Source organism: Oreochromis aureus, linkage group 18 (genome assembly GCF_013358895.1).
Source record: "Oreochromis aureus strain Israel breed Guangdong linkage group 18, ZZ_aureus, whole genome shotgun sequence".
In the NCBI taxonomy this organism is placed as follows: domain Eukaryota; kingdom Metazoa; phylum Chordata; class Actinopteri; order Cichliformes; family Cichlidae; genus Oreochromis; species Oreochromis aureus.
In genome coordinates, this window is record NC_052959.1 from 8,271,381 (window position 1) to 8,299,319 (window position 27,939).

General features: G+C 40.1%; 1 protein-coding gene across 1 annotated transcript; it reads right to left on the reverse strand.

The window, feature by feature from the left end:
• Window positions 1-110: 110 nt before the first annotated feature.
• On the reverse strand, window positions 111-27,710 carry LOC116335236 (MAGUK p55 subfamily member 7-like). Its single transcript, XM_039601814.1, has 19 exons — window positions 27,619-27,710; window positions 27,242-27,360; window positions 26,317-26,394; window positions 24,919-24,999; window positions 19,252-19,386; window positions 17,319-17,400; window positions 17,088-17,173; window positions 16,009-16,086; window positions 15,162-15,358; window positions 15,006-15,064; window positions 14,839-14,853; window positions 14,546-14,599; window positions 10,868-11,041; window positions 7,798-7,878; window positions 7,614-7,707; window positions 7,375-7,483; window positions 4,279-4,422; window positions 2,441-2,685; window positions 111-2,198 (listed from the first exon to the last, which is right to left on the reverse strand). The coding sequence occupies exons 1-18, from the start codon at window positions 27,641-27,643 to the stop codon at window positions 2,455-2,457; spliced, it is 1,842 nt and encodes a 613-aa protein (XP_039457748.1). The 5' UTR covers window positions 27,644-27,710; the 3' UTR covers window positions 111-2,198; window positions 2,441-2,454.
• Between the last annotated feature and the right edge of the window lie 229 nt (window positions 27,711-27,939).

Genomic DNA, 27,939 nt, shown 5'->3' on the forward strand with positions numbered 1-27,939 from the left:
ACTTTGGCACTTGTGTCTGTGTATGTGTCGTGCAGGTTCACAAACTCCAGGCCTATCCAAAGGGACAAACATCCAGCAAAGTGTGAAGCAGAGAAACTGATTGCCAAGCATTCTTTTTATTATTATTATTTCTAATCCGTTTGGTTCAAACAGACAATTATTGATAGCGCTGTTGAATGTTGTAAATTCTGTTGCATGCTGCTGGTGCTGTGTCCTATTTTAGCATTTCAGTATTTTTTTTTAGCCAATTGTTTTAGTTTACAGCCTGCAGTTAGTGGAAATGAAGCAGCTCAAGCACTCTAATTAGTTAGCAATTAACAATAAACTGACAACTTAAGTTTCTAAAGAGGATGCATTTCCCCGGTACATTCAGACATGGTGCTAATCAAAATCAAATAACTGTAGCATCAAGATAAATAGGTAGTGCTAGCATAAAACTTCAACACCCATTTCAGTGACTTAAGTCTATTTCTTCAATGTATTTTGGCCATGCCAATAAACACCCTAATGATGTTATGCTCTGATGAAGGCCACAAAGACAAAGCATTAGCATGTCTGTTGATGCTTGAGCAAACTGACAAACTTGGTGACTAGCTCATGAAAGCAGTGTAGCATTTAGCGCCTAAGGAGCTAGCCATTTGCCTCTAGAGTGGGTGGAAACCAAAACTGAGCAAAAAAGTTGAGGTGAAAATTAGAATTTGATTCCTTATTGGTTGCAAAATTGTCTTTTTGAGATTTTTGTGTTGCAAAGTTTTTTGGGGTTAGTGTCAGCACAAATGAGTCAGCCAAAGACTCTCTAAACCTACAGTATTCTGCAATAAACTCAGAACCTTTCCCTTCCTGCTTTAGGTTTGTGTAAGTATCTCCCATATACTTTTAGCATGTGCTTTACTGTGTCGGTTGTTTAAAAGTAATGAACGTTTCCTGCTAAAAAACTAGATGTTGTTTAACATTGGTTGTATTTATTGTTACATTCTTCAGATAGACAGCTACATGACTGAGCCAAATTATCCGAGACCAATTGACATCATACTTCTGTGTAATGTTTGAAGTGGGAGCTACTCTGAACATAAAACGGCGGGTTTTCATTGGAGCACTCTGGTGTCTTTAATGGCATCGTTATGATCTCAGAGGGTGCCTGCAGATTCTCAGCGGTGTGATGAAATTACACTGCCACACTTTGGCTCAGGTTGGGCTTCAGACCTGGCAAGAGTGTCGAGTGTTGTCTTGAGTCTGCATTTAAAATAGAAAATAAGAAAGAAAGAAAGAAATGCAGACATACCAGTGGATGCATCTATGCTGTCTGCGTCCACTCAGTTATGTTTGACTCTTACAATAAGCTTTCCAAAGACAAATAAATATTTGACACTCGATGATGCTCTCTTTACCTCTGCAGCCTGATCGACTACGTCTAGCCTCACTGTGTTTTTAAAGTACAATTTTATATGCTGTCATAACTTCTCTCCGTACGTCTACGAAGGCCCACGTCCCTTGAAAGCCATTACCGTCTCCCCACATCACGCTGCTCTCTCTTCCTCGCAAACACGACATGATAGAGCCATTAACACTCCTTCACACCCAATTGAGCACACCATCCATAACGAGGAAGGAAACACCACGGCTGTAGAGAAATGCAGCCATAAAAACATTGGATTACCCGCCATGTGTGAGCGAGAGGACTAAAATTTGCACCCGACGACCAGCTGTGATGCTCAAATATGAGTATTTGTTAATGGAGTGTCACTAATGGTGAGTTTCTGCCAATTGTTTTTAATTGTCTCAATATGTTTTCGGGTAAAAGACACCTCGTTGTGGTTAATGTTCTATAACAAAGGTGATTTTCAGAATAGAGCACTTAACAATTAGTTATTGGACCTGCTGCACCTTTGGGTCTTTGCAGTATTTGCACCATTCTGCTGTTCGCAACCATAAAACGGTTTTTCATCTTGCTTCAGCTAAAGTTTATGATTATTATCATGTTTGTGTCCCTGCTCCATATAGCATGTAGCTGGCAAAAAAAGCCTCCCTGACTGCTACTAATAATATTTCTCTGGTGTACATTACAGTTAATTGAAGTGCAGCAGCTGTCAGAATAATTACATGCTGATGTTTGCGACTTGGCAGGGAGGCATTACACTCAGCCACAAGCTCTGGAGAGTTTCCTTTTTTCCCCCTTCTTCTTGTTCTTCTTCTGCAAACTGAAATGTTTTCAGCCAAATGCCAACAGAAAAGCAGGAGCAGAGACAGATGGAGAGAAGTGGAGAAATGAATTCTGTTTAACTGGATGCGCACAAAAGACAATATGGAAAACTTTAGAAATCGCAGCTTTTGTTTAGCCCAGGATTAAAATATGAAATTCAGTCTTCCATGTTGTTTGTTCTAAAATGACACGTTACATACAGCTATGTTATATTTTTATTAATTTGTTTTTCTTACTAACTTCATATATAAATCTCAAATCCAGCTGGGCAGATGACTACAGCTTCTCCGTGCTTTTGTTGGTGAGGAGCAGCTCCACTCTGTAGGCACCCACTGGACCCGTGCCTCCTGAATCTTCTCGAGGTCTGACCTCAGCTCTCTGAACGCAGAGGCGATATCTCCGTTAACAATCACCTTGTCAAACAGGTGACCGTACTGGCGCTCCATGTTTTCAGCCAAGTCAATCATGTCCTCAAAATCCGCCTCCTGTGAAAGAAAAATAGCGTCGCTAGTATCCATCAGACAACAAAGATTATATCCCTAGATGGAGTGGCGTATAGTGTTGTGCAAAACAACTGCTCATTTCTTTATATTTTGTCAGGAGAACGGGAGATAGGTGCAGTAATGTACTGAAATGTGTAAACATAAATGGAAGTACTGGCAAAATCAGTTTGTGCAGTTGAAAGTCAATATTTGATATGACCAGCTTTATTCTTCAACACAGTCTAAACTCCCTTAGGCAGCTTTCTTGTCATTTCTCTCAGTAGTCTTCAGGAATAGTTCCCCAGGCTTCTCGAAGGACATTCAAAGCTCTTCTTTGGATGTTGGCTGCCTTTTGTTAGCTTTTCTGTCAAGATGATCCCACACTGCTTCAATAAATTTGAGGTCCAGCCTCTGGGAAAGCCATTGTATGTTTTTCTATCCAGGTGTGACTTTACTGCATCGGCAGTGTGTTTGGGATCACTGTGGTGCTGAGAAATGAAGCTGTTGCTAAACAAATGCTTTCCAAAAGTTACTGCATCATCCAAATCTGACGGTAGGTTTCTGTGCTCATAATTCCGTCAATTTTGACAAAATCTTCAGTACCAGTGGGTAAACCCACAAACCATGACAGAGCCTCCACTGTGTTTTACAGCTGAAGCTCAACTGCCATACCTGTCTCCTGACCTCCTCTGTCTAATATTGATGACGATTTTAACCAAAAACTTCACACTGAGATGTCTGATGAGGTTTCAGTAAACAGTATATGGATCAACTGAAAGACCTTTTCTGGCTTTCAGATACGGATCAGCGGTTGTATATATTTTTTTAGGCTTGTCACTTCTTTTGTTCTCCACTTGTCCAGTTTTTTGCAGACACACAAACATTATGCCGAGATATGACAAGTTGTCGGCTAAGGCACAAGAAGCCTTTTCACGCGAGTTGAAAACACAGCCCTTTGAGACGAGCCTCAGCTCTGAATGGACAGTACCAAAAACTTACTGCAACACAGCTGTGTGACCCTGTGGGTTTGATAAGGGCAACCTGGGCACATGTGGCCAAACAATGAATCTGAACCCAGATGGGCATTTTTAAAGTTACTGAGCATGTTTTGATTCCGCTGTGCCCCACCAACTTCAGATACTTCAGTTTTAAAGTGAGCAGAGACTCAACAGAACAATATAAAATGCACAGACTCTTCAGTCTACATCAATTTGGTGAATAATTTAAGTGTGTTTCCCTATTTAATGTGCTTCCTTGCTATCATGTATTTATTGTTACAGATAGGTTTTTGTTTTTGTTTTCTTTTAGTTTTTTCCCATTTAAATCATGATCAATATCACACATAAGCTGAAACCTTTATCTCTGACACAAATACGCTTCCTTAAATGTTATCTTATCGAAGAAGAAGCCAATCAGAAAGCAGTTTTGTAACTTCCCATGTCTTCTAAATGCAAACCACAGGACCAGTGTAAACTAAGGTGTGTGTTAGTTAGGGGCGTGTGCCACAATGTTTGTCCTCATACTGTCATGTGTGTTACATGGAACAGGAACCTTAATTCACCATGCGATTGCTGGACTGTGTGTGTTTTTTCTTACTGAAAAGATCCTGACTTGGTTAGTATCCTCTTCATCGCAGACAAATTTAGCTCTCCGTCTGGTGAGGCGTAGCTCCTCTATGCGCGGTGGCTTGACAAACACCACGTATGGTTTAAATTCTGACGTGTACACACGCTTTATTTTCTGTTGGAACAAAAGAGGATTAGATTAGTTGAAGACAGAAGGCAAGTATCTGTAATAAAATATGTTGTCTAAACAATACACATGTGTTTTCTGAAGACTGGGCCACTGCTTCAGATTCTGTTTGGCAGAAAAACACAAAATCATAATTATGTCCAACTCCCATGATGTAAAGCTACTACTGTTACTTCAACTGTGGCAAAGTAATTACTTGTGAGAGCTTAGAAACTGTTGTTTTTTCTCTAGAAGAATATTGTCTCATGTGTCTCACCAACTCATGTGGAGCCGAGTAGAAATCTTACTTTAACTGTTCACTCATTTCCCATTTAACCAAGCAGAAATGTTGCTATCCGATATAAAACCGGATTACAACGAGCAGTGGGACACAGCGTATAATTAAAAGGTTTGTCCAAAGGTCCAAAGGCTTTTACAGTCCTGACAAACCATCAAGGTCAAGGTCAAGTTTATTGGTATAGGACATTTAAAACAACCACGGTTGACCAAAATGCTTCACAGGCTGTCAATAGCAACAAACAAAATAATTACAAGATGTCTAGGTTTAGCTCGACATGAAGGCCAGAGAGTAGAAATGAGTCCTGAGGAATGACTTAAATGTAGCAACTGTTTGGTCAGTTCTAATATGAAATAATAAGGCATTCCAGAGACTCAGGGCCACAATGTGAGAGCTCTGTGTCCACTATTTTTAAAGGCTAAATCTCGGACTATTGAGGATCATCTGAGTAGAAAGCCTTAGTGCTCTGACAGGAGTATGAGCATGAATAAGATCAGTCAAAGACAGTGGTGCCAGCCCAATTAGAAACTTAAAAACAATCATTAAAATGTTACAATTAAACCTAAAGTTGACAGGACTCAAATGGAGTGAAGCTAAAATTGGAGTAATATGTTCATGTTTTCGTGTCCCATTTCTGTCCTAATACAGTCTTGTCATAATAAGAGCATGTATGACTCTGAGTCATGAGTCATAGGAAAGGCAAGGCTGCACTTTGGCCAATAATCTCAACTGGTAAAAGAAGCAGTTTTATCACGGAAATAATCTGTTTACCCAAGTTAAAAGAGCTGTCAACAATCACACCCAAGTTTTTAACAGATTGATAAATGAACGACCCATAAGCCCCTTTTCCATTAGCCTACTATTAGCCTACCTACTCGGATTGACTCGGCACGCTTCGCCAGGGTTTTCAGGGTTTTCCAATAAGTCATAGTACCAGGTACTAAAATAGTACCTGCTCGGCCACGGTTAAAAGCAATCCAAGCAGGTACTAAAATGTGACGTCGTCAGACTGCATGCCACCGATTGGCTGGTCAGTGGCATCACTTGATGAGTCACGAGAGTGTCTCATTCACGAAGATCAAAACTGCCATTTTTGAAACCCGGAAACGAGGAAAATGGCTACAAAAAACAACGCCCTGGCCCCCGAGTCTGATGAGAAGCAACAGAATACCAGGTATATTGTTGCCTTGACATCCACTTTGGTTTAGCCTTCCGTGTTCGCATACTAATTACGTTACGGGATGCTCTGCAGTGTTGCTATGACGACAACCATGGACATTAGATAGTACTGGATTTTAATGGAAAACCAGTCGATCCAAGTCAAGTCGGTCCGAGTAGGTACTAATGGAGTAGTGAGAGAGCCAACACAGAGGAAACAGTCCTGCAGCTGCTCACCACAACCAAACATAACAATCTCTGTTTTCATTTCTGTTCATTAAAATTAAGAAAATTAATGTTTAACCAATTCTTTAAGGCAATCTAACTAAACTTAATGAATTGGGGTCATTAGATTTCACAGGAAAAGAAATCCAGATGTTATCAGCAAAACAATGAAAGAATCGGTTAAATTTCCCCAAAATGAATAATTTTTTAGCTCACTGACATGTGTAACCTAATAGTATTAGGGACTGGATAAAGTGGCAGTCTCTAAGGTTGACAGAAAGAATCACGAGAACTGTAGAAAAAAATGACAAAAACTGCATTTCCTCAAATTCCCACACATTTCCAAATGTTAACCTTGGAGTAAAAACATGTTAGCAGTCTGGTTCAAAAACTGTTTTGGCCTGGATCGTTAATTTCCCCCTTTGTGATAACTATTTGTGGGATTATTATTTATTTATTTGTACCTCTTAGATGGCTCAAAGTTCTGTTTTAAGTGGGGAATGATTATTTTTAAAAGAGGGGCAGTTAACGCCTGCTTGGCGTCTATTTGACCTTGTTTGGTGTTAGTGCCTATATGACCAAAGAATAATAAAGTTGTACTAGCAGTTATCCGTGTTTAGCAAATAGCTGTTCTTGTGCAGTGTACCCATACAGTCACTTTGCCTACTAAACTTGCTGGTGTTAACTGAAAACTTCCCTGCACCCCACCCTCGGTTTAATTACATGTTCAAAATGTTCTGGCTCCCAGAAAACAAGCTGTGAATGTCAGGCTTCAAAGTGGGACTTCAAAGATCTACAGATGATGTCCTGTTGGATAATGCTCATCTTTTATAAACAGTCTATGATTTTATCCCATTTTTCCCCCCACAAATTTGGACTGCCCTCATATCCTAAAGCTAACTTGGGGAAAAGTCCACACAGGAATGTTCTTCTTCTGATAGACGCAGAGTATTCAGTCCCTATTTGTTGCTTTAAACTGCAGGGTTTAAAAAGTGAGAGGGCTCATGCTACTGCTCCACAGCTCATGCAAAAAAGCAAGTACAGTGTGATTCCTTACTGGCTTCCCAACATAACTAAAATAAAAAACTAAACCCTTGTGGTAAGACACAGGACTTGGAAACTTTACTTTTATTAGTTCAACGTGAATAGGCCATAGGACAAAAACAGAAACTGTAAATTTCCATTCCTGAAAAAGGCACTGCCTCACAATGAGTGATTATTTAGTATGAAGAATCAGCGTGAACTGTTTATTAGGGACACATGACTTTTTGAATGCTTACACTGGGGTGAGCATCCAGGAGGCAGACCTTGCCCTCTGCCATCACTCTGTGCACAGAGTCTAGACTTGTTCCATAGTAGTGACCTCTGTAACTCCCATACTCAATAAACCTGGAGGCAGAAAGCATCAGGGACAGGAACAGACATGAAAACAATTAAAACGGCAGAGAAGACAGAGTGAGTGGACAAAATGCAAGCGAGATTATTTTCAATACCATGGGAACACATGCTAATGGAGTACCTGTGACTCAGAATGAGCTCTTCAAACATGTGGACTGACACAAAATGATAATCCACACCTTCGCTTTCCTGCCTTCTCTTCTCCCGTGTGGTGTCTGTAAGAGAAGAGCACGGCAGGCGGGAGATGAAACGCATTTTAGCGTGCAGGAGATGACAGTCGAGGAACTTGAAAGCGTCTCTCTTACGGGGTACGGTGACGCCATAGCGGTCGGGGTCGGAGATCAGCAGCCTCCTCTTCAGTTCATTAACGCCAACGCCGCTGGGCCCTCGAGACAAATATCAAAACACAGTGTTCTCCATGTGGGTATTCATTCCAAGTATCACTAATGTGTACTAATGTTTTCCTCAAGACAAGCCCAACATCAAATGACGCATCTGTCTTTACCATCAGAGAGGGAGCGACAGAGCGAGAGAAAGTCAGACAGAGCTCTGATTTCATTCAGATTTTCAGCGTCTGTCTGCGTCCCCCCTATCGAACGTTTAACGCTCCTATACCCTCTGGAAAATACATAGGATTGCACTTAAATGTGACATCTGCAAAGCCACGCAGTATCAATGTCATTATAGTGTAGGATGCACAGGATGAAGCGCGCACACACACACGCGTGCTGTAGCATCTGGGATTTTCTTCTAGAGCAGGTTTCGGCAGCCCCAGATTGCATCAGACTCTAATGGAGCTCTGTCTGAAAGTGGGATTCCTGACATACCTGCCTTTTCCATCACTAGGTTGCATGAGCTTGATACATTACAAAATATCAGGTTTATGGACTCTCCGCTCTTACACTTCTAATGCGTTTCACAGCTGCCGCACAGAACCGGAGAGGAGCATCATCGGGCTTTGTGGATGCTTTCCTTTTCAAGAGTTACACGATCTGTGGGCGCTTTAAGTGGCTGGCAGTCAATTTCACCAACTTTCCTGGGGCATAGCGGTCTATTGTTTCATTCAAAGTGCATATGCAGTGCAAACTGAAAGGATATATTTCAAACCTGGTCAAACATCATCCAGCTGGTCCTGGTTTAGTGATCCAAGGTTTTGGTTTTCCCGTCTATAACTTTCATTGCCAATAAGCTATATATTCTTAATGATGACCTCCGGTCAATGAAGAACCCTCACAGCAGACAGTAAAACGTAATCCAGAGTCGGGGTTAGCTCCAACTCAATTAAAGAGGTCCAAATCTAAATCCAAGCTGTCTTAACTGTTCCAAGTTGATGATGGAGCACTTGGCTGACATTATGAGGGATCGTCTCCGCCATCCATCACTTTCTCTCCATTCTTTTATTTATTTATTTATTTATTTTCTATCTATTCTCTATCTGGTATTGTTTTTGCATCTCTTCAGCTCTTTGTGTTTCTCGCCTCTCTGCCTTCCGCTTTCAATTTTCTTTACCGCTTTTTCCGTCTCTCCGCTTCTCGTCTGCCCTCCGTTCTCCTCAGTCACAGGCGACCTACAGTTGTATCGTAATATGACATTAAAAAGACCTTCAGCGGGGCTCAATCTAAAATTCCCTGGGGAGAGATAGAGCTCAGAGATACATAGAGCAGGCCTGCAGGGCTGGCAGAGAAGTGAATCTGGGGTGGGCCGCTAGGTAACTTAAGAGAGCACGGTATATTCTGACTTTGAGTTTTCTGACAGTGTTTACGTGTTTCTGATGGGAAAGGATTGTTCTTGTGCTCACGAGTGGGAACATAAATCTTCATTAACGCATTACCTTTTCTTTTGATCAACAACATTTTCAATAATACCGTGCTTTACGTAAATGGGACTCTGGCATTTCTGAAATTTTTGCAAGGGCTAAAAAAAAGGAAGCTACAGGATGATATAAAACAGAATATAACTGACTAATACACCTTAAACTGCATGGAAATATTTATGCTGTTATCTCCATCATCTCACTGGCACATTATTTAACTCTCTCTCTCTTTTTTTTTTTACAAGTTTATGGCATTTTTTGATAAAATTACTCTCCACACAGCGTGGGTGTGTTCAGGTGGATACTGCACACACAGAGATAAGTCTTGTACACCCAGGGGAATCAGCTGGACATTAATGTGCCAGTGAAAACTACGGAAAAAAAAGACTATGACAGCATTTTTTTTAAAAACTCATTGTTTTGTATCATCATCAATTTTTTCATCATCATCAAAAAATGCAATGCTTTTTCCTTTTTCTTTAAAGTAGCAAAAACTCCCTGTTGACTTTAATCATTTACTAAACATCATCTTAGAAAAAAAAAAATCAGCAATCAGCCCAGATGCTGTTTTGTCCAAGGCAGGAATGTCAGTGAATTGTATAAATCATAATCATACAGCCACTGCTCCGTAATCCTTTCTTTTCTATTCCACTAAGAAAAGCATAATTTTCCTGCCTAGTTCATCATACAAGTGCTCGTCATAAAATCTACATTTTACAGAGATTTTTGTTTTTAATGAGGTATTGGACTTGGATAGCTCTACAAAATCTGAATGCAATATTTTTTGGAGTTTTGACTCTCCTAACCCACCATAAGTGTGTCCAAATTCAGGGGCTCCATCCCTCCAAGGACACAAAGGAAGGTCGAGAAGGCCGGAAGTGAGTGGCTGATAAATTAGACCAGGGGTAGGCAACTCCAGGCCTCAAGGGCCAGTGTCCTGCAGGTTTTAGATATCACTCTGGGTCAACAAACCTGAATCAAATGATTAGTTCATCACCAGGCCTCTGGAGAGTTTCAAGACATGTTGAGGAGGTAATTTAGCCATTTGAATCACCTCTTTATTGGGTCAAGGACACATCTAAAACCTGCAGGACCTTGAGGCCTGGAGTTGCTCACCCCTGAATTTGACAAAATCTAACTTTTTAGGATTCTTTGTTAATTTAATATTTGGAACAGTTGGATATTTAAGTGCAATAAAACCCATTGCTGACTTTAAAAGTTTATCCCTGGACTGCTTTGCTTGGACCATCTGCCATTTTTCTTTTCCAAAAAATGTTTTACAACCACCAATGCACAATAAATCTTGGGATAGAGTGGGTTGAAAAGGATTTGCCTGATGCATCCTTCAAATCCGAGGGAAAGGAGGACGCATTTGTAGGCCTCGGCTGGAGGAGCCTTCGAATTTGGACAGCCTTCGTCGCCTTGCTTTGACGTAAGAAGCCATCAAATGTGGCCTTCAAAGGATGGAGCCTCTGACTTTGGACGCACCTCATATCTCTCCCCTAAAACGTCTTAAAAATACCCCCCCATACACTTTTTTTTGTTTTTTTGATCATACATACCAACCAGGATGACCACTCGATGTCTGTCCTTTGGCTCCCTGTGGTAGGGGATCACCTTTATGTAGGTAGGTGGACAAATTGAGCTGTGTACCCCGGCGCTCCATCTCCTGAACCGAGCAGCTTCTTTGGCCCAGCTGCTCTTTCTACCAAGACGGAAACTCCTTCTTAAACCAGCTGGCAAAGAGACACAGAGACCCTTCAGTAAGGTGTATAACTGGAAAGGTAGCTGTAGATATATGGTGGTCCTAAAAACCTGGGTTAGTTCATTTGAGGCAGGGCTACAAAGCCTCTGGTGTGTACAGTTATTTATATGTGCAAGCAAACCAACACTGGGCAACATTTGGAGCAATATTTCTCATCACGTTGAAAACATTAACTCTCAGTTTGGCTCTGTTATTAGTGTTAGCCACGTATTCTTGAGGGAAAGATCTGTCTCTTTAACTACTGAATGCACTAAGTTTGGCTAACTTTGCCTGTCTTGCTTCTGATGTTGGGCAGGCAGCTTGCAGTGGATCTTTAGGGCTTTTTTGGTGGAAGTGAATCATAACAGTAAAGCTGTGCTTTGTAAAATTAAAGAAGCAGCATAAAGGTTTTTATGGCCAAGTCTGTTGATTATACTGTTTCATCATCTGTGTGTTTCCTTTCATACACATCATTTAATCCATTGTTAGTGCTAAAATCTTCTAAAACATTTCTGTCGCTCCCTCCTTGTTTTTTGCTTAAAGAGGACAACATTACTAGTTATTTCTTAAGTCTGAAGAATTTTAATTTAATTTAATTTTATTCAGAGCACATTTTCACACATTAATAGTCAGCAGAGTTGCGTAAGCCTTGATTTAATCTAGGTTTAATTGACCTGCGTCTGGTTTTTGCTCTCATCGTGGTTAAAAAGACCAGAACTCTTGTTTTATACAGTGGAAAGGGAAAAGCATTGAGAATTATTAAGGACAAGAGAACACAATTCAAGAAACCATCTGGTGTCAACTGCTCTCCTGAGCAGCACACGTCTTATTTAAGAGACAATAATTCAGTCTGTCACGCGTCACTGCTATCCTGTCTGAAATCCAGCCTCTGCCATGCGACTGTGGTCGGGCCGGGCTTGGCAGACTTGATTTCTTTCATGATGTTAACTAAGTGACGGTGCCAAGGCCTTTCTGACGTCAACCATAATTTCACTTTGTAAGCATGTCTATCCATTTCCTCTCTAGGCTTCATTCTGAGAAACATACCAATATGATTTCAAACTTTTGTTTACACTGGATTTAAAATGATGAGCTCTCTCAAATATGCGGGTTATACAAACTGTATAAGAAATAATGTTACACGGCAAAAAAACAAATCTTATTTCCTAAAATCAAATACGCTCTGCACAAAGCCATCTTGTATTTGTCAGTCTTAAATCATTCTGGCAGACAAATTATCATCAGTGACTGAAAATGCTCCCAGCCCCACATTTGTAGAGATACTAAAAGATATTTCAGATTTACTGATCAGTGTGATGTAACACCGAGTAACAGGCCAGCATACAACATGCTGTGAGCTGGGCCTGAGCCCTTCATGTCAACAATACTGTTTAACTGATCATTAGGTGGCACTGAATGATTCAGTGTTATCAATTAAGGAAACTGAATGACAAGACAATTTTTTTACTTCACTTTGGAGTAGATTCCTGGTTTGGGACTACTCCACTGAAGAACCATTTGTTTGGTTGTGACTCAAGAATAAAACATGAACTTAGCTTCCAGGTCAGAAAAACAAAGTCAATGCTGAAGTGCCTTAGATCTCCAACCACAGATATTGCCATCTGGTGGCGATAGCTGTGGTTGGAGGTGGCTGGATGTATAGGAAAACAGCTTTCTGTGTCAGTTACTCATTATGCGTCATGTTGAATATTAAATTAAGTCTGTTTTGTAAATCTTGGTCCTACCATATTTCATAATAAAAGATTATGAAAGTTGGTAACAACTTTCAATTCAGTTCAATTCAATTTGACTTTTATAGCACCAAATCAAACAGTTCGCTCAAGGCGCTTGTGACTGACAAGTAATAGACAAACAAACTATGGTTAAAAATAGCTTTTTTCACATATTTGTCATTTAACAAGAGAAAATATGATAAATGAAAAGCATCTCCATATATTTCAGAGCTTTTACTTCAGAGCAGAGATTACTGCTGCTGTTCGTACTATTTAAAAAGGCAGAGATTGGGCCTTTATCTGAACCATGGTCTGAGTAACCCCTGCCTTTCTATTGTAAATGGTAAATGGACTGGTTCTTATAGAGCACTTTTCTACTCTATCTGAGCACTCAAAGAGCTTTACACAACTAGCCTCATCTACCCACAAGCACTTTTTTCTCTGCTGTTTCTAAGTGCTTTCTATCTAACATGCACACACCGATGGATGCATCGGAGAGCAGCATGGGGTTGGTGTCCTGCCCAAGGATATTTGGCATGCAGACTGGGATCGAACCTTCCAGTTAGTAGGTGACTGGCTCTACCACCTGAGCTACAGCCACCCCCCTTACTATTGTTTTGTATATATTCCTCTTGACTGCTTATATTTCTTCTGCTTATAAGAAGCCAGAGTACCTGAAGAGAACCCATGCACACACGGGGAGAACATGCACAGTAAACACCACACAGACTGGATTTGAACCCCCGGACCTTCTTGCTGTGAGTCATCAGTGCTAACCGTGATGCCACTTTATAAAAGTTGTTTCAAAATAAGCTTTACTCACTGCCTTTGTGACAGATTCGGTTCAAGAAAATGTGCTGTGGATCATGATTTTGCCATGACATACACACACGCAGTCAGACTCGAGTTAAATGGGCACACGGTACTCTACTAACACCCTTTACAAAGCTCTTTAGTAAGTTGTATGACTACATATTGCAAAGTTGTAACACAGTATTGTTGTAATAGAATCTCTCTGCAGTCAGACAGACCCACCTACCTATCTACCAAAATACCTCAGCTGCTTCTATGATAGTGCCCACCACAGACGTCTCTCTAGGGCCAAATTTTTATGATAAACACAGGCAGACTATAAATATATATATATAAATAATAGCAGCTGTGTTACTGTAGCGGGTGCATATACACCACCACATCCCTTCTCCTTCATTCACTGTCTCTCTGATTGCTATGCATGCATCACTCAGGATGTACACGCAAAATAAAGAGTCTGAAGCTCTGTCCTCAGGTGGAACGTGGCCTCAGATAAGATGAAATGCACATTATTAACTGTATACGACTCTTTGAAGTGATATTGCGCAATATCTGTAATTACCTTTCCTTTTACAGACGAAAGGAGCCTTTTTACAATCAGCCACAAGTGCACTTCCCCATATGAACATCCTGCACTGCTCATATGCACACAAGACATTATTTCCAATCCATGAGATCAAGACAAATGGGATAAACTGTGCAGCTGAAACCACATTTGCTGTTATATTCCTTTCCTCTAAATCTACAAACCACAGAACTACATCACCAAATGAACTGGTTTGTACAGCAAAATACAACTAGGGTCTCCTTTTTTGGTTTTTATTACAGAGTTTAAATATGTGTGTTTTTGTGATCGTTCAGGTTGAAATGCCCCCGAGTTATATTTTGGAGTAGCAGTCTGGCCCCTTTTCCATTAGTGGGATTTGAGTGGGACAAGTCAAACATCTTACCAACATGGATCCCTGTTATAGCTCTATAGTCTGCATCCTCCGTGACTGGAAAAACTGGAAGAAAGAGGAGAAAGGAAATCATAGATAAAAAAGGAGAACCATTAACAACCATTAACAAAGCTTTAATCTTCGAAACTAAAAGGTAAAGCACGCTTGAGTCGGCCAGATTGGTTTTAGATGTTACATCTTAGGTACAAACAGAAAACCCCAAACCAAAACCCAAAACATACTCATTACATCATGACAATTATTCTGAAGGTAAGGTTTCGAAAGCAAATGGTAACTGACAGTACCTTCCTCCTCCTCCTCTGTGAAGCATGTGGACAGAACAATCGAAGTTAGTACAAGAGGAGGGTGGCCGGGGTCACCCTGACCATTAAACATGACCTTCAATAGCTTAATAGAAAACATTTTATACTTTTCAGGTGTGGTGAGTTTATGGGCCAAAGGGGTGCATCACCTGGTGGCTTGACTCTCCGAGGCTGGAACAGAGCTTTGGGTCGCTGTAGAGCGACTCTTCTGTAGTAAGCCAAAAAACAGGAAGGCAGAATGAAAGCAGGATAGATGTGTCCATTCAGAGTTTTAAAGTCAAGTGACTTAAAAGCAGGAAAAAGACCTTTCATGCAGCTCCTTCGAGGGGATGAGCCCAGCTCCACCGTTGCTGTCCTCAAGGTGACAGGCCTGCCACCAGGTGTCATCCTCCATGCTGACAATCTGGAGGACGTCACCCCTTTTAAAGGCGAGTGCAGCGTCCTTGCATGGAATGCTAGGATCTTGATTGGGATCATAGTCAAACAGAGCTCGCACAAACAGCTGAGGAAAGAAAACTATGACATTATACAGCCTTCAAGCAGACATACTGGTGAAAGGAAAATACACAATGCCTTTTTTCATTTATTTATTCACATTTCTGTTTTTCCACAGCAGCTTCACGAACTTCTGTATCCTGGCAATGGACTGTGCGGTGTTTCTTCACATATGTTGGTGTCAGTTTTGAGAAATGACCACAATCACTGAAAATAATTTGTCTTAATCCATTGCAAATGCTCTCTAGCGTCTCTAACAGTTTCCAGCTTGGACATACACTCTGTGTGGTGAAGATGGCCTACAATTAGTTCTAGCTAAAAGATTGTTGAACTTGAATTTTTCCACATAAGGTAGGGATTCATTGTTGATGTTAAATTGAGTCAATACAGTTTAAATGATAAAAAGCTGTAAGTTGTAATGACGTGAGCGTCTTATCCTTGACGGTCTGATCTGTGCTTACTTCTTGAGAACCCTGCAGCAGCAGTGACAGCATTGTGGCAGAAACACAAAATATAACCCAACACACGAGATATCGCTGATTTCATACGTTTTTTACTGAAACCAGGTGGACAGTTTTCTCCATGCAGCCGCATCGCATGCTAATGTCCATGCACAATGCACGCTAACATGAGTGTTATGGTTAATATTCTTTGTACCTTTTGCTTAGTTGTTGACATTTCTTCCCTGGAGTATGCAGGAATAATTTTGAACCTGACTTCATCCTTAGAGCGAGCCTGCACAAACACAGTGGCATGAAAGCAACAGTTTGAGATACCGCTTCCATATTTTTATACAAAACAGTCGAAACAAGGGGAACAAATTGCCTGGATCTGTGAAAATCTTAAACAATAAATTGATTAAAACATTAAATAAATATGCATTTTTAAACCTTAATTATTGGCATACTTCTTTATTTTTTAGGCTTCCGCAATCACCAAAGTACTTTTGTATTATTTTAGCTAGCTACATTTTCCTGTTTCTAGCTGTTAAGCTAAGCTAGCTATTACTCAAAGTAGCAACAGAAAAACATTTTGTTTTGGTTTGGTTTTTTACTGACAAATAAATCTCACTTTAAATTGAAAGTAGGAAAAAATGGATTTGAAGATAGGAGCCTCTGATGAAGACTGTAAACAATCTGAGAGAAATCAAAATATTAGCAACATGATGTGATAGCATTTGATGTTTTCTCAATTTTTCCTCATGTTGTTACCTTATGTAAGATTTATAGCGTTCTGGCTACTCAGATTTTTTTCATTACATGTTACAATATACTTCTAGCCTTGGTCCTATAAAATTTTACCTCAAAGAAAAGTTTAAAAAAATGCGGTTAGCTTGTGATATTACTCTTTACCCTGACCTAAATTTAAATGTGTTAACACATTTGGCTAACAGAGCAAAGAGTTCCAGTTCACAAACCCAGCCTTGTCTTAGGTGAGTAACACGCTACTGTAATCTGTTCAAAACCATAAAATTTTGTCAACCTTGTAATGTTCGAACTTTAACATTAAAGTTAAAGTTAAAGGTTTGTTATTTCTGTAACAAACCTTACAGAAATATTGTAAAAAGGTGAACAAGAATTTTTTTACAGAAGTGAAAGTTTAAGTAAAGTGGAAAGGTTTATTGGTTTTGGTGGCTTAATGAGATTTGTTGACAAGGTGAAAAAAAAAGCTAATACTGTCATCATACATTAAAGCAAACTGTATGCAACTGAACAGAGAAAACATGTGAGACTAACCAGCAGAGGAAGGATTTCCTTTGGCTTCCTGTGCTCTAGTGAGACTCCATTCACCTCTTTCAGCTCATCGCCTTCATGGATGAGGCCTTCAAAGCATTGGACATTAATATGGAAACCTGTACCTCATGCTTTTCTTTAAAACATGGAAATGTACAATCACAGCGTTTCTGCAACTTAATGTACACGAGGATGAAAGGAAGCATATTTGCAATCAAGAGTCTATCAGCTTACCGCTTTTGTCAGCTGCACCTCCTCTCATGATCCTCGCCACAACAATAGCCCCGGTGGATGTATCCCTCTTAATTGTTGCTCCCTTAAGGACGGTGATTAGTGAATGAATGGACAAGCATACGAGCAGATGCAGAGAGGCAAAGAGGTCAAACAATGGCGAGTGAAAGTAACATGTTGAATTTATTAGGGCCTAGACAAGCTTCTTATTTAAAGTCCCCTCATTTCAGGGAAGGTTATTTGTATCAAGACGGGCCCATTTAGGCGGCTGCCTTCATGTAACACACAAAGCGCTGGAAAAGGTTATTCAAATCAGCATTATTTTCAACAGATGTTATTGATGTGGAGCAAATCGCAATGGAAAGAGCATCTTATGTAGCTGACTACAATCAGCTCATGCGCGGGTGTAACCCTGTTGTCTGGAAAACATGTTGGATTGATCAAAGAGACTATGTCAGAAAAAGGTCAGTCCCCTTCCAATCTAGTTTTGGGATCAATACAAAAGTATGTTCTCCATTATTGGTCCGAAGTGCCTTTTGGAAGCTCAATCACTAACACAGGAGCACACACACACACAAAAGGCAAAAATGTCCGTCATTAAGTAAATTACATTCATATTTATCCTGAAAACATATTTAAATTAAACCCGTCGCTGGGATTTCTGCGCTGTTTGTTTGTCTTTTTCTTAGTGAGATATCTCAGAAAGCTGCCATTAGAATTCACTGACATCTGTTGGAAAGTAAAGCAACAGTACAAAATAATAGAAAAGCCTGGTTTTGTGATGTAGATCCAGGATTTTTCAAAAGACATTTTCACTTTGCATTTGAGGACATTTCTTCTATTTTCTAATAAACTACTGGGCATACTTGAATGGGGGAAAAACCTGCCATATGAACCCCACTGCTATCAATCACTTACTTTATGGAGATTTTGATCCAGAAGCAACTGAAAAAAACGATTATAATAACAAATTTAGAGGATTTGTGGCATTGGCAGAGGTATGCACGCTTTGTAGTTTTACTGGTTTCCTGTCCCGTTTCACTTGATCCAGGAAATATCTAAAAAAAAAAAAACTGACAATGGCTGAATGTTGAATACGGGGAATCATTCCGATACCATCGAGAAAATAAGCTTTGATTAAAGACCTCGAAACTAGTTGATCTTCATCAGTAACAATCATTCTAAACGAGCAGAACGGCTTTAAAATGCCATTAAGAGGGGGTTTTTTTTTGGGCTGTTTATACACACAAGTTTTGCACACCACGCACATCTGCACAACAATGCTGGAACTGTGCCGCTCGTCTCTGCAGATATATGGCAAAAGAGATGTGGAAGAATTGACTCTGTAAATTTCGAGCTGAGGAAAGCTGCCTTGTGTTTCAGCCTAGAGGCAAATGTGATCCAGGCTGCCGCAGCAACATTCGCTAAGGTTTCCTGTCATGTTTCCTGTCAAAGGCTTTCGTCCTGCTACACCTTGGCATACGCAGCTTTAGCAGTCACGCTGTTCAGCAACACAGCATGAATTCAGTCCCTGGAGAAAACTTCAGCCTATTAGATGTGCTCATTGCGCTGGATTGTCCGTGTGTGTCAGTTAATGTGGCTGGACAAATTGCGCATTTTTAGGCACAGTTGCCTCGTTACATGGTAGCTTTGACCTAAATGTTTGCATTTCTCTATGTTTTGCGTGAGGTCTGAGACCAGGCAGGCCGTATTAGAGACAAGCTGGCACGCAGCACAGACAGAAGGAATTCATTTTCTTGCCATGACGTTTTTGTAACTGGCCTCTGGCCTCTGTCACTGGAAATTAGTTGTATCAAATGTGTTTATTTGTTTCGCTGCTAAGAGTTAAATGAAGATTCACAATAACCGCTGCGTCGTGGCTCTCTCTCTGTCGGTTTCTTTTTTAAAACCTGACCTTTGAGCGGACCGTACTGACCAGAGGCTCTTTGGTTTTGACCAAACTGACAATTTTGACCGAATCCTCCTCGTCCTCCAGTGCGTCATCAGGTATGGGTGGCAGAACAGGCTCAAAGTCTCTCTGAGCTACAGCGTCATGGACATGCAGGAGACTCTGCAAAAGGAATAGAAAAAACAGTCAAGATGGTGGTCAGCTTTGAGTTATGTCACTTTGCATTCTGGGATTCTGGAAATACACTGGGCTGAGTCCAGTCAATCTGACATGCACTGAAAAGAAATACTCCTCTGTAAGTGTCCCAGGCCATGCATACTCTGAGCATAATGAGGCATGCTGGCTGTCAAGCTGCTGTCAGATTCAGCCTGTGGACAAATGCTAGAGGTTTCATTGGAAAACTCATCCAGTTTGAATTTAGGCAGGCAGTAGAACTGCTGTCCCCGCTATCCCCAGTGTCCCTAATGTCACCAGCTTACATGTTTAGATCATCTGTTAGGTAAAGTGTAGTCTTCGAAAGGTTGACAGCCAAGCTTCGCCCCGAATACACTTACCTAATCCAGAGGCAGCAGTTTCTTCCTGGAATGTCAGCATGATTTAGTTTGGAATGTACCACCAGCCTGTGGGCCACCTGAAAGCAGCTCCCCCTCATCACTAACACTGGCTCTGCCTGCAGCCATCTGGCTCAGCTCAAACATCACGCATCTTATAAAGGATCACTTCCCAGCGAATTGATCTTTGACTCGCTATCAATACCCAGACAGTTCATTTAAATTCTTTTTGATCTGATTGCTTTGGCAGTGTGAAATCCCTGGTTTTGTTTGCTGAAAAGCAACACACGGGATAAATGTTAATCCCTCTCTCTGCGAGCCTCTGCAAGATGCAGTTCCAAACAAAAAGGTCATTTACTGTAATAAGAAAGAATGAGAAGAGGGGGGGGAACATGTGCTCATCAACTTAATTTTAACAATCAGCCAATCCATCTGTCAGTTAGTCTACTTGTTATCCGCATATCCATCAACAGTTACTCTCCTCAGAAGCTGCCAATGAGTGAGCAACGTGTCTCTGGCCACTTTCACAGACAGGTTTTTAAAAAAACAAACATTCATTTACAGGATATTATACCCAGTGTCTCTTATAAGTATGTGCGAGCCCGTGCACTGTGGCCAAGAACAAACAGGTCATTAGGACTGTTCAAACAAACCTGTTAGTTGTCGGCTGGCTTCTGCTCCTCATTAGGAAAAGCCACAACTTCTGCAGTTCACTGGAAAACCATATGCGCTGTGTACGTATGCTACGTGTATGTGTATGTGCATCTGAAAAATGACTGTCAGCAGATCTGAAAGAAGGAACTGTGCGTTTGAGGAGTCTGGACCTCTATATGAGTGCACACTAATAAACATAACTCGGGAGTAGATTAGCTTCAGTGCTAGTGTGGTTAATAGATGTCAGCACCTCTCAGCTGCAGAATGATGAGGTGAAGTCAGTTTAAATTAACTTTACGGTTGGATTAATTTGCCACTTTGAGTGACTCATATAAGAGTGGATTGTAGGAAACATATACTGTAAGTCGTTTAATGTATATGTGTGCGTGTATCATGAGTGGAGATTGAGCTGTCAGCTATAATTTTAATGTCAACTATCTTGGAAAAAATTACTGAGAAGTACACAATTACTTTTCATTGTTGCCATTGAATCTTTGGTGCTGGAGAGCTGAGACAGACGTGAACAAAGCAACATGTTTTTTTGGCTGGATTGGCACATTTGGTCTCGTATCTCATATTTCATCATCATATCTGGAAATCCTTATGGAAGAAACATGCACTCTTTCACAGTTCAAGTAATGTTTGTGTGTAGCAAGAAGAGTCAGTTCCTTGAATACTTAGATAAGACTGACACCTCTTTTCTATCGCTCTTGAAAATACCAAGAAGCTGTGAATTACTAGCATAAGATAAAAACTGTAAACGGGAAAAAAAGATAGTCTACTTCTGTTCAAACTTTACAAAACCTTCTTACTGGCACTTAGAAACTATTCTAATGAATATTTTTTCTATTTTTTGTGTCTGTTTTTTCTAATAAAACAAGTTAGCTGCATCTCCAATTAGGTCACTCTTTGTCTTCTTGCTAAGCTAAGCTAACGCGCTGTTAAAAGACAGGCATGAGGGCAGTGTTGATTTTCTGATCTATCTCTCAGTAGCAAAGTGTAAAGTTATCAGCAGCTAAAGATTTCCATGTTTCATAATGGGTGTGCTGGGTAAATGTGAAATCTTGTCTCTTGTTACAACATTTGCAACAATTGCAGCTTTAGAGCTTTAGAGCAAGACAAACCGGGAAGTATTAAAACTGGTCCAGTGGCTGGGCTCCTGATGGCTCACTGCAAATCACAGACGTCTATACCACATGAAATTCTTTACAACGGATCCTAAAAATGGAGCTTTACTCATATAGCACTTTTATACTCAAAGCACTGCATATTAGAAGCCACATCCACCGCTATACACACCTTTCATGCTGTGTGCTAAGTGCCTGGCTAGGAGATGAGGGGATTAACATTAGTATAACCAGGAAAAGAAAAAGCCAAATAGAGTGAGTTGTGAGAAAATAATATTTCATTAAGGACTCCACTCACAGAGTCTGCTGCAGTGCTATTTCAGCCAAACAAAAGGACCACAAGCTAAAATATCCTGAAAAGTAAAGGAGATGTTTAACCAAATCAAAGGGAAACCACTTCTGCTACAGGCAAACACTTGCTACTCACTGGTTGCTTAAAGACTCATCTTATGTCATCTCATCCTCAGGCAAACCATTCAAAGCTGTCCCACTCACTGACAGAGCAGCTCTTCACCAGCTTATATACTGGCTGATTGCTGAATGTGCACTGGCATAGTGTTACAGGCCTTTAACCAATTCTGAAAAAGTCAGAATGCCATGTAAAATGTAAATAAATGTAAATAAAACAGATTGCAATGATGTTTTTATTATTTTTATTTTATTTTTTTATTTACAATATAGCATAGAAAACATAAGAAATGTTTAAACTATCAAAATGACAACACCAGAAGCAAGCACGTGAGATCATATATTGATTTCTGTCTGTCTTCCTTTTATTTTTTTTATGTTTGTGTACACTTATAGTGAAACACTACAAGGTAATTTACAAGTCTACTGATAAATTTCGCTAAAGCTTTTCTATTAAAATAATCATTGCTGAGTAGTCACCTCCTCTGTGATTTAGAAGAACACAAAGTGGTGAGTGGGAGGGACAAGAGAGAACGCAGTGGATTTTTTAAGCTCTTTAACTTTTCTACTGCTAGTTTTACAAGGTGTAGACGGTAAAATTGTGCTGGTTAACTTTAAGTTCTTGTACACCTTGTTAAAAGAAGGTCTGAGATGGATGTCATATGTACTACTGAAATGATTTTGTTTGTTTGATTGTGACAGGGGCGCACCAAGAGGGGGTCAGGGGGGCCACTGGCCACCGCTCAAAATTTGCTAACTCCCCCCCCCCCAAAAAAGTGGCCCCCCTGGTATGACAGTCCTATGTTGGTAATAGTTTTAATGAATGTGAGCATAACAGAGAGGAAGACATCCTATAATGAGTTGAAACATTAACTTGTTATCTATTCCTGCTTAAAACAGATTATTATGAATTTAAAAATTTATTTGGTTTTCATATGTACCTATTTTCAGTGACATGAAGTTTAACCCTTTAAGACCTACCATAGAACCAAGTCCGCCAGAGCTTATATTATATTTTTACATGCTGTAGTGCCAATTTTGGGAGCATTTCAAGTTGATATACATCAATACAACCATTATAGCCCAAATTTTAATAATATGTATGCATTAAGTGCATAGTAATTACATAAATTGCAAAAAAGTGCAATAAACTACAAAAAAATTGAAAATCGTTTTTGTTTTTTTAACATATATTTCTAGTTAGAGAAATTTAAGAGGCTTATCCCTGAAAACTGTAAATACAAAAAAGTTGCACAAACTAGTTTCCCACCACAGGAAATTTATTTGAAGTGTCTTCATAGTTTTACTTTTGAAATACACCAATTTTTATATACTGCAGAAAAAACGAAAATAAATATTATAGTGCAAATTTGCAAAAAAGCAGCATATGCATCAAAATAAACTATTTCCAGCAGTGCAATTCGAGTTCTAAGCATCCCAGAAACGACACAGAAAGTCATAAAGTCAAAGATAACTTTTAAAAACACCAGTATAGGCTCTGAGGCCCTGACAGTAAAAAAAACTACATTTCCGCGAAAATGACGTCACTTCCGGTTTCGGGCAGGTAATGGCGGACATGCGAAAGTTCTCGCTGACGTCTATTCCAACGTAGGAAGTGTTATGAACAGCTGATCGGATCAGCAAAACGTGTTCCTGGAATATTATGTTTTTGTTGCTGCAAGCGCTTTTTATGCAGGTTTTGCAAAGCTATATGTGGAAGAAAACCGTGACCTAGGACAAGCTGATGGCATAAGATGTAAGTACAACTTCTCCGGTTTCATATGTAAAAAAAATTATTGCTCTAGCTTACGTGGTTGCAGAGCTACCGGGATTTAAAAATAGTTACGCAAAACGGAGCCGCTCCGACCAGTTTTAAAGGGTTAATAGCTGGAAATTAACTAGGCATATAATTCTTTTCCCTCTCTTTTTTGCCATATTTTTAATGTAACCAATATTTGCCAACAGCATAATAAAACTGGAAATTCTGTTTTCAGTGTGCCACCCCAATATTTTAAGTGGCCCCCAAATGAAAAAATTCTGGAGGCGCTCCTGGATTGTGAGAGAAATATAAATGGACATCAGTACGAAGCGTGGATGCTTTTGACCAGAGTAGATTCAATGACATTTTATATACAGGCATTGCATGGGCTCAGAGTGCTTCAGAAATCATTGCCTGTAAACACAGTTCACTATGCCATCCATAAATGCAGGTTAAAGCTCTTTCAGGTACTTTTGAAAAGGACCGAAGAAAAGAGGAAAACCTTTCTGTGGTCAGACGGTTCAAAATTCTTCTGGACTACAGAGGAGAGGCACCATCTGGCTTGTTATCAGCTTTCAGTTCAAAAGCCTGCATCTCTGGTATGGAATTGGAAGCTTGCACCATGAATGCTGAAAGGTTTTAGAACAACATATACTCTCATCCAAGACAATGCTAATATTATCACTATCAGACAGGAATGGGGCAGCATTCCCCTCCCAAAAATCCAGCAGCTTGTCTCCTCAGTTCCCAGGTATTTACAGATTGTAGTTAAAAGAAGATGGGGTGTTTCACAGTGGTAAACATGTCCCTGGGAAACCTTTTTGAGACACATTGCTTCCATGAAATTCAAATTGAGCTAATATTTTTCTTAGAATGGTGCATTATCTCTGCTGTGTTTTCTGTGTTCTACTGTAAATAAAAAATATGGGATCAACATGTTGATGATACGCTTTACCTCTGGCTGTATGCTAATAAACTGTTTAACTTTAAGTCAGTTCAAATTCATGAGAACAAGCCATTTAGCATCTCTCTGTGCCTGTTTTACATGATTTGCAGCTAATATCTGCATCTTGCATCCTTTGTATATACATTCCCTTTGCTAAAAATGATATAACTGGCCCAGGGAGAGGGGAAGCTTTAGCTTGACGCATGTGAAGTTACAGTAACATGTCACTGTGGAAGGAAATATTTTTACCTGAAAGTGGGGTTTGGAAATGAGGGCAAGCAGCTCTTTGACTTCCTCTCTCCAACCCTGGTATATGAGTTCCTCTGCCAACTGGAACAGGGAAGAAGAGCGAGGTCGGATGTTTATAATTAGAGGTACTCTTTATGTTAAGGCTTTTGTGACGTTTTCAGGCAGGGAAACAAGCAAAAAGGCATAAAAGGTTCATGAAATTTATATCTGCCGGACACAACGTCAGTTCTGTCATTATTTCAGACACTTTCCTAAAACCCTGTTTGCCTCACGGGGAGTTTTCTCATCCTGGTGTGAGCCATTTGTCTGTTTCCTGTTTTAGCTTTGCGTCTCGAGCCACTGTCGGAAAAAAAAAGAGAACGCTCCTGAATGTTCAAGGCTACACGACAGCTGTGGTGACAGCTAAAACAGAGCAGCCTTGACCGTCGGCAGCAAGTGGAGAGGCGGCGAGTGACTGTGTGCAGTCGCCCGTCTTGTCAGGCATATTACTGTAATGACTTCTACTGCTTCAAGATGTCGAGGCACACTCCAGAGACACAATGCATGAAGGTCATTAGTTTCCACTGTGAGCAAACAGAAGCCTCTCTGAGGGGAAACAGAACCTCGGTTTGGCCCTTGCAGTAGGTCCTGATGATTTAAGCCAGGCAGAGAGTGGCTGTCGTACTGAATCTGAAGCAAGGGGACTGAAGGGAGGGAGCTGAAGTGGGGGAGCGTAGCAGAGAGACAGAATGGAAACATGGCAGATATTACAGTATATGGATATGAAAAAAGAAGAAATGGAAGGAAAAGAGAACAAGAAAAGGGGTGGAGAGGTAAAGATAATGGAAGGGAGGGAACGTTTAGGGGTGGAGAGAAGAATATATGGAAGGGAAAAGTGTTAAAAAAAAATTCAATTTGGACTTTGTCCAGGACAAAGGTGGTGAAATCAGAAATAAAGGTGGGGGATAATCGAAATATACAAATTAGTCATGGGGATGGATGAAAATGAAAGAAAGATGGGATGGTAACAGGAGTGAGGATGACGCACATCTGTCTGTCACTTCAGCCTAAATCTGAAATTAATTGTTTTCCTGAAACATTAGACGGAATGATTTTCGCAGCTCCCGCTCGGTGCTCAGTCTTCAATGATCTAACTCTTGGCTCATGAGTTTTAAAAAAAACTCCTTTAAAACAGCTTTTTCAAAAGATGATATCTGAGGTGACAGCGTTTGAGACAACATTTCATAATTCAGGACACATAAGAAGAAATCCACATTATACCGCTGCTTCTTTGTGACAGGAAAGTGAGAGAAGACCATTTGTGAGATAACCTCCCCCCAAAACTGTTCCCTCTTCTGTCAAGCTGTCATCCTCGGCAGTGTGTCTATCTGCAAAAGATGTTTGGAGATGGTCACTTACACTTGAGGCCAGATTCACTGTGTGCTCCTGGACGGGGACGGGGCTTCGCTTCTCAAAACGCTTCAGTTGCTCGTGAATCTGGCAAGTAAGCAGAGGATCATGCAAAAGCTTTTCTCTGCAGTAAAGGGGAACTTTAACTATTACTAGTTACTTATCGATAACTACCAATACTACTGCTGTGAAAGCAACTGGCTACTAATATAGATTTAAAGAAATTTAAAAAAAATCCCAAAGTACTGTAAATGTAAACCTTTAATATAGTACACAGCTGCAGTGAGTCTGTGATATGATTTTAATGTTTTTGAGACTGGTGGAAAATATAGTACACTGTTGCACTTGCTGTAAAAAAAAATACAGTTGTTTTTTACAGTTAAATCCTGTAAATGCTGACGCCTTTAAGGGAAAAAATTATTAAGAGCAACTGCTGAGCTAAGGCCACCATGAGACTCCTGTTGCCCTGAATCACTTCCAGAACAGCCCCCGACCAGATTGTATTTATGTAACAACATTTCATGGAAAGTTTACATGTAATTAAATTAGTTAAACTCAGCATCGAATTTGTGTGTGTGTGTGTGTGTGTGTGTGTGTGTGTGTGTGTGTGTGTGTGTGTGTGCATAATTCTTGTCATCTGCAAATTGGAAAAAAAGTATTTAATCCTTTTACTTAAGTCTACGTTATAATCATACGTAAGTATCTTAATAGTGCATAATATGTACCTGAAGTACTTATTGTGGCACTTTCCAGTGTACATAATATTAACAGTACTCTAATCCAATGGCATTACTTGTACATAATAAAACATAAACACATAATACTGCTAACAATAGGATCTGAATACCAAATTCACCTTAAATAAAGTGAATTCTGTGACTTGGATGGACAGATTGAGCGATCACAGGTCATTACAGCACAAACGTGCGTTCACCTTGAAGAGCAAGTGAAGCTTCTTCTCCATCAACATGCTGTGGAGAAACCTGTAGTCCTCCTCTCTGTCGGTATGTGGCTCAGTTCCAGACATCATTGACGATAGCAGCCTGCACATGCCTACCGGGTAAGTGGCAGGACATGCATAAGCACACGTACAAACGAACAAACCTGCACCTGCTCTTATTTTCTAGCTTGTGTTTTTGAGGGTCAGAAGGTGAGGTCAAAAACCAGATGAGAGAGGTCAGAGGTTAAACGAAAGGTGTGATTAAAAGCCTCCTATATGGAAGATCCAGTGTCACTGTGCTCATCACACAGGATATAAGGAAAAGGATATAATGAAAGCATACTCTGGTTCATATTCTATATTCTACATACCTCTATGCTCAGTTCGGTTTAGCATCCCTCCTAAGAATAGAAGAAAAAAAGGACAAAGAAACCATCTCAGCAGACTTAAACTCTCTCTTTTTTCTTGTGTAAAGACGGACTGTACCACATGTGAAAAGGAAAAAGGAAAGAAGTGTATTTATTCTTTAGATGGCCCCGAACAACATACTGAGATATTAGTGCCCCCTATTGCTGATTTTTATTGTAACAGTTCTTATCAAGTATCAACAAAGCCATGTCCATTATTTATATATATTATTTATATATATTTCAGTTAGGCGTGTTTAAATAATCAATATTTCTTGCAATAAT

Bases quoted from the DNA above. Each gene is read 5' to 3' on its own strand.
- LOC116335236 (XM_039601814.1), bottom strand. From the start codon at position 27,643: ATGCTAAACCGAACTGAGCATAGAG. The intron at 25,000-26,316 runs GTAAGTGACCAT...TCCCTGTTCCAG, and splicing joins CAGTGAATCTGGCCTCAAGT to TTGGCAGAGGAACTCATATA. The intron at 17,401-19,251 runs GTCAGTACGGTC...ACCGTCCTTAAG, and splicing joins TCAAAACCAAAGAGCCTCTG to GGAGCAACAATTAAGAGGGA.